The sequence below is a fragment of the Cicer arietinum genome, chromosome 5 (genome assembly GCF_000331145.2).
Source record: "Cicer arietinum cultivar CDC Frontier isolate Library 1 chromosome 5, Cicar.CDCFrontier_v2.0, whole genome shotgun sequence".
Taxonomy (NCBI): Eukaryota; Viridiplantae; Streptophyta; class Magnoliopsida; order Fabales; family Fabaceae; genus Cicer; species Cicer arietinum.
The window spans coordinates 77,122,744-77,129,575 of NC_021164.2; the positions used below are offsets into that span (position 1 = coordinate 77,122,744).

Consider the following 6,832-nt stretch of genomic DNA (forward strand, 5'->3'; position numbering starts at 1 on the left):
TGGCTTGTGCTCAAAACCACTGGATTTTTCCAACATCTCCATCTTCATCTATGTAAATTTTCATTTCAGTGGCCTAGCCAGTTCGAGTGTGACTGTGAATACCGTAACAGTCGGACATAATTTATTACCTAGGCAAAATAATAATTGTATTAGATACTAGTGAGTGTGATTGACAATGGTAAATGACTAAGTGGAATCACTTGTGACCACACAATCACAAAATTAACCTATAGTTTCTCCGATTAATTCCATTTCTCTATCTTACTCTCTCTGTTCTAAATTCCCCATTGGAAAATGGCAATCTCAATTTCACAGCTTATCCCTTCACCAACATCTCCGTTTTGTTTAAACCTCACTCCATTTTCCTTAAACCCTAAAATTCCATCCTCAACACCTACGCCGCCGCATCTTAATGTTCTCAACCACTATCGCCGCCGTAAAGCTACTTCCCTCCACCGATGCTCAGCGTCGTCTTTCTCGGAGAAGCACCATGCTAACTCTCCTAAATCAGATGATATTGTTGAACTCCCTCTTTTTCCTCTTCCTTTGGTTCTCTTCCCTGGCGCAATCCTCCCTCTCCAGATCTTCGAGTTTCGCTACCGTATCATGATGCACACTCTCCTCCACACAGATCTCCGATTCGGCGTCATCTACACCGACGCCGTTTCCGGAACAGCTGAAGTCGGTTGCGTCGGAGAAGTCATAAAACACGAACGACTCGTGGATGACCGGTTCTTCTTAATCTGCAAAGGACAGGAGCGTTTTCGTGTCACGAAAGTCGTTCGCACGAAACCCTACCTGGTGGCGCGTGTCGCGTGGCTCGAAGATAGACCTTCTCCTTCTGCTGACGTGGACGTTGACGGTTTAGCAAACGAAGTGGAGACGTATATGAAAGACGTTATTCGGTTATCCAATCGGTTGGGAGGAAAAGCAGAGAAAGATGTTGGAGATTTGAGGAGGAACTTATTTCCAACGCCGTTTTCGTTCTTTGTTGGAAGCACGTTTGAAGGAGCGCCGAGAGAGCAACAAGCTCTGTTGGAATTGGAGGATACTGGTGCAAGATTGATGAGGGAGAAGGAAACATTGAAGAATACGCTGAATTATCTTTCTGCTGCTTCTGCTGTTAAAGACGTTTTTCCCTCTTCTCCTTCTTCTTCGTCTTCCTCGTGATCGTGCCTTTCACGGATTCAATCCAATGCCGCCGCAAATAGTTTAGTTTGGAAACGAATCTTAAACAAAGACACATGAAAGGTATCGTTTGCATGGGATATAATGGGAAAAAGTTGTAAATTCTCCCAACTGTAATTTTTCATCATGTCGTCTGCTTATTTGATTTTTGAGTGACGCATTTTATATAGAATGACGATGATACTTTATAGTAGTAGATACGATTTCCCAATTCAAGTAATGGATGCTTATTTGCTTAGGCTATGGATTTTTAAGTATTTTAAATTTTTTGATTTTGCGGGTATTGAAATAGTGAGACAATTTTTAATTTAAAGACCGGAAATTATTTTTTTGAGTTAGAGGTCTAGGCTCGTAAAAAATTAAATGAAAGAACAATCTTCCAGACAAGAAACAAAATATATTTTGCTTAGTTTCACTGGCCGGTGACAGAAGATTTTACCTATGGGGATGAATTATCATTGGGGCAATCGGATTCGGATAACATACAAATTAAAAATCTGGCTCTGACTTTCTTTTACTGTTCTGGATTAATTTAAGCTTGTATCTAGCGATAATAAACTATCAGTGTATGAGATAGTTAGAGTGTATAAATTAGTTTTCGTTTAACATGTATGTAAATAGTAATGTGTCTTGTGATGTGAATATCGATTCAATGCAACCAAGATTCCCTTTTCTTCAAACCTTGAGGATTCTCCTGATTCAATATAGTATCGGAGCTGAAAACTTCAATTCAATCCAATCAAGAATCCTTATTCTTGAAAATTCTCCTGATTTAGTATAAACAGGGGAATGCTGGTCCTTATCAACTGAAGGAAATTTTCCACAACTCAACAATGAGTTCTTATGAATGGTGATCAAATCCAGAATCATGCCTAGCATATGGTGTGATGGATAATTGTTGTCTGCTTGGGGTGCTGGAACTTCTTTCCTGATTTGATGTAGTAAGTTGTGCTAGTGTTTTTCATTGGTTGGGTGAATGTGGAGACTGTTGTCAAATATGAGGTCTTTGTACAAAATTGAAAATTGATCATTCTGTTTTGGTTGGTTGTCGTACCTTTGCAGTAACCTCGTCTCATTTGATTTGTTATTCTGCAACGGTCTCGGCCTCTCTGGTGGAATATGCTATCCAAATTGGGGTCACTAATTGGAGCCATATGGTTTTATAAGAATTTCAACACCTAATTTTGCATCTTGCCATCCTATTGTTTTACCTCTCTCCTTGTATATTCATATGTATTTCTCCTCTGTTCTGTTATTAGTCTACAGTACTATAAAACTGTACATTCATATTATGTGTTATAAAAAAAAATCAGTTCCTAGTAAAACTATTCCCAAAAATTTCACAAAGTGGCTAGCTGCATTAATGTTACTATTTTCTTTTATTGACATGATTTGATTTATACCCTGCATATTTCAGTCTGATAGAAGCAAAATTTCTTCATTTTAACTAAAAGGGCGCTGCTATATTACACAAGACAATTTCAATGAAAACAAACGAATAGGGTTTCTAATAATCAAAACTCAGGTATCAATATAAAGTTGAATATTTGACGCAAATCACAGTGCATTGATGAAAAATCATCGGACATTGTTTATTGTATGCTTTCGTCATGTACACAATAGCATTTTCCTAACTAAAATCATGGTTTGTGATCTAAAATTGATTTGAAAAAGGTCTAATTAAGTTGATGGCAGACAATTTATTTGATGATGAAATTCAAGTTGTTCGGGTTTGAAGTGCACAAACTATAGTCCAATAATGTCATCTGTGAACACAACAATCCATCCCATATTCACGATCTTCCAATCCACAACAAAGCATATGCAAGTGTAAGCTAACTTACGACAGATCAGGGTCTAAAAGAGGACTTAAGGCTGTTTCTTACTGTAGTATATGCCATGTCCTTGTCTTAATTTAGTAACATAAGAAGTAAGATATCACAAAAATATTCTACATGAGACACAATAACAGTCTTGCTTTAACAACTCTTTGCTAATAAAACCTTGAGGAGGAATACATGCCAAAACATTTATGCACCTTCTCTCTAGTGTAACATTCAGATCGTGCGAGCATTCCCTAACCTATCAATATGACAATATCCCATACCATGACAGATATAATTTGTTTCCTTTCGTATCCCATTTAACAGCTAGACATAGAATGACCCAGTAATACAAACTAAATAGAAATTGAAAGGACTCAACAGTACAAATAAGTGATGTAAATAATAAATACTCAATTAGATCTCCAATCTCTTGTCTGATGGAAAGGATCTTCTTTATCAGATGTCATCAATATCGTCCCATTTGCAATTCTCTGCAAGTTATAGACAATCAGTAAGCATAAATAAAAAACTGCATCCAGCAACATCATAATCAACTTAGAACTGTAGTGTTGATTTCAAAGCTTGTGAATAATTAAATAGATTTGATTAGAACGTATTGCCTCTTGCCTCAGGACTTGAATATGTACATGGATTTTGTCTGATTGGACCAAATACATGTATATTTTTGCTTCTATTTAAGTCTTGAGGGAGTATGTGTTAACAAATCTATCACCCAGTTTTTTCAACATTAGACCATTTACTTATGATGAGTACAGATAGGAGGTAGTTCATACAAACCTTAAGACATTGGCCATTGCTTGCGTCACAAACTGGATAATCTAGTGGACAACAGTGACGCTTGTCCTTACAACACACAGCAGAAGTTACACCACAGCATTTCCAAGAGAAACATATCCCAAGAAATTTCTTGGCACAGCAACATGTTTCTCCTCCTGAACAGTAAGTAAACAGATTACACTTTATAGGACCTGGTGGAGGTGGGACAGGGGGGTTAGGTTTGGTCTTCGTTGGATATGAAGCTAACATGTTGATTCCACATAACCCTGCAGAACTGTCGGTGTTCCGTAGCATGTGAATGTAACCATTCATTCCCCAATATTTTCCCCAGGAATTCTTTACAATCCAATAATCTACCCCATTTTCAGAACCGTATCCGACAATCAACACTGCATGATCCAAAGAAGTCGAACATGGTCCCGTGAAGATACCCTGAAATAGAAATAAGATAGACATATTATTGCAATAGTAATTGGTGAATCTATGAGACTAATATTGACCATTGAGCTCAACCTTTGAGTATAGCTGGAAAGCCCTTGCACTACCACATATGCCTACGCTAACAGGTTGGACTGCGACAGCCTTTAGTAGTTTTTTCTCGTCGTTTGGGGGCACATCAGTATAACCATCGATTGTAACAACGCGCCTTTTTAACTGTAAGATTGAAGGTAAGGAAAAGGTAAGGAGATAATCAAAAAGTATTTTAACAAACCTACAAAACTTATTCCAGATTATTTGTTGTAAACTACAAGCAAACACCTTGTCCTTTTTGCAAAGTAGTTGTCGAGCTTGATACGGGTAATCTTCCTCGGTGTCAATCCCATTGTTGTCAATGATAAATTGGTATGCGTAGTCCATGAGCCCACCGTCACAACCACTATTATAGGTTGTATCGCAATCTACCAGTTCTTGTTCAGAAAGGCTTACAAGAGAACCTGTCACAATTTTATTTATCCCTTCGATGGCGCCTGTAGCTGAAAATGACCAACAAGCACCTGCATAATATACATACAGCTTTATCAATAATACATACATCTACTTTAAATAATGTTTTCCAATGCTTAGAGAAAAAAAGTAAAATGATCTTATAATATTTGTATTTTAAATTATAGCTTCTTCATAAGTTGAAATCAACTTGAATGGTGTTATTTGAACATCACAAATGAACACTATAACTTGACACAGTATAAAAATACACTCAACACAATTGTTGATGTGACCGAAAGAGAGAGAATCAATAAACACAAACAACAATTGTGTTGTCAAAATATTATTCCTGAATCAACTTCGCATCTCATTTTATTAGAAGCTCCCTCATTTAACTTCTTAATAAACGCCTATAAACATAACAACATACTTTTTCATGAGTTAAAAACTAAATACTTATTTTTAATTGAAAAACTTCCATAAGGTAGAAGCTTATCTAAACTTGGCCTTACTCTCTATTATTACAAATTATAATGGCAACTACAGTTTACAAGTCTAGATAACCTACTAGCAAAAATGTAGAAAACAAGAGTACATCAGTTTTTCTTTTACATCAGAGACACCCTTCCTCTATCTCCCCTTAGCATCTAAAAACAGTCTATTTATGCATATAGACAATAGCTCGAGCATCTGTAAGGCTATAACTCATACCAACCCAACAATATCTTTATAATAAGGACATTTTTTCATAAACAGTTTAATCAAGCATTTATAGCATAAAGCTTACAATACAAGTGCTTATTGGAATGTCGTATGTTGTTTTCGTAAGCCTCTCAAAGAGTATCATAAGTGTTTATCTCAGTAAATAAACTCAAATAAATCAATCCAAAACTGTCCTTAAACGATAAAGTTGGAGCTTTTATAACAAATAAAAAACTGAAAACACATATTTATCCCCTTTTCAATTTGACTATGATACTGGCAAGTTTATAGAACAAATTCAAAACTAAAAAACAAAATTTTAACCCCATTTCAAAATTCAATAATTTTGAAGTAGAAAACAAGTACCACAGCTTCCTTGGTCTTTGACAATAGAAACAGCACCATTCTTTCTCCAATCAATCTCAGAAGGAACTTGTAGAAAATCATCGGAACGTTGTTGATCTTGAAAACGGTTGAATTTGAATCTGAGCAAAGAAGAAGGAGGCAAACCGAGACGAGTGGCCTTGAATTCATGGTGAGTGAGATCTGCAAAAGCGTTAAGAGAAAGGGTATAACTGGAATTTCCTATTTGGTTGTGTTGTGCGACGAAGGCATAGTTATCTTCGAAAACGTTGAACCTGTAGCGTTTCTCCTGTTCGGAAGGGTATGTTTTGCCATGTTGTTTACACCACTCTTGGAAGAGTTTAGAAGTGTCGATGGCAGTCACAAAAGATAAAAGAGACAGAGACAGCAGCAATTGTAAAAACATAAAACGCAAACAACCCATTGTTTTGTGGAACAATCGAGTTTTGTTTTCTTCAAATTATAATTAAATTATATAACATAGATAGATATCAGCCAGATTGAGCTACGTGCTTTCATTTATATGTATATATATCTATATATATATATATATATATATGGTTCTGCGCAAGTATAACTAAATTTTTTATCTTTTTAATTTGAGTGTTTATCTCTTAAAACATGTACAAAATTGTTATTTTTTTATTGTTGACAATTTCATCATTTTTTAATTGCTTTTTTTGTGTAACTTTTATAAATTTTGACATTTTTTGAGAGAATATTTTATATTTATAATATTAAAAATATTATAAAAATATAAGTTGGATTTGAATAATTTATTAAAATCTTCTAAAATTATTTTTTATTTAATTTTTTTAGTTTTCCAAATTAAAGAATTTTATATTTTTAAAAAACGAATTTGTTATACACTCTCATGTTTCTCCTTCTCTTCTGCCTTTAATCGAACATACTATTGCTCATGTCTTTTATAATTCATATATTTTTTTAAAAAATACGCGAATAAATCAACAAACATTATATTATATTTTTTTTATGTTAAAAATTTAGATAAAAAGACAATGTTATAT

At 34.9% G+C, this 6,832-nt stretch overlaps 2 protein-coding genes across 2 annotated transcripts; one reads left to right on the forward strand and one right to left on the reverse strand.

Moving 5' to 3' along the window:
• The first annotated feature begins 19 nt into the window (after positions 1–19).
• On the forward strand, positions 20–1,426 carry LOC101488877 (uncharacterized). The gene has a single exon (XM_004500911.4). It carries the CDS (start codon positions 295–297, stop codon positions 1,168–1,170), a length of 876 nt encoding a protein of 291 aa, XP_004500968.1. The 5' UTR covers positions 20–294; the 3' UTR covers positions 1,171–1,426.
• A 1,736-nt stretch (positions 1,427–3,162) lies between these two features.
• LOC101488530 (low-temperature-induced cysteine proteinase) lies at positions 3,163–6,310 on the reverse strand. Its single transcript, XM_004500910.4, has 5 exons — positions 5,808–6,310; positions 4,572–4,807; positions 4,326–4,466; positions 3,813–4,244; positions 3,163–3,505 (listed from the first exon to the last, which is right to left on the reverse strand). The coding sequence occupies exons 1-5, from the start codon at positions 6,226–6,228 to the stop codon at positions 3,425–3,427; spliced, it is 1,311 nt and encodes a 436-aa protein (XP_004500967.1). The 5' UTR covers positions 6,229–6,310; the 3' UTR covers positions 3,163–3,424.
• Between the last annotated feature and the right edge of the window lie 522 nt (positions 6,311–6,832).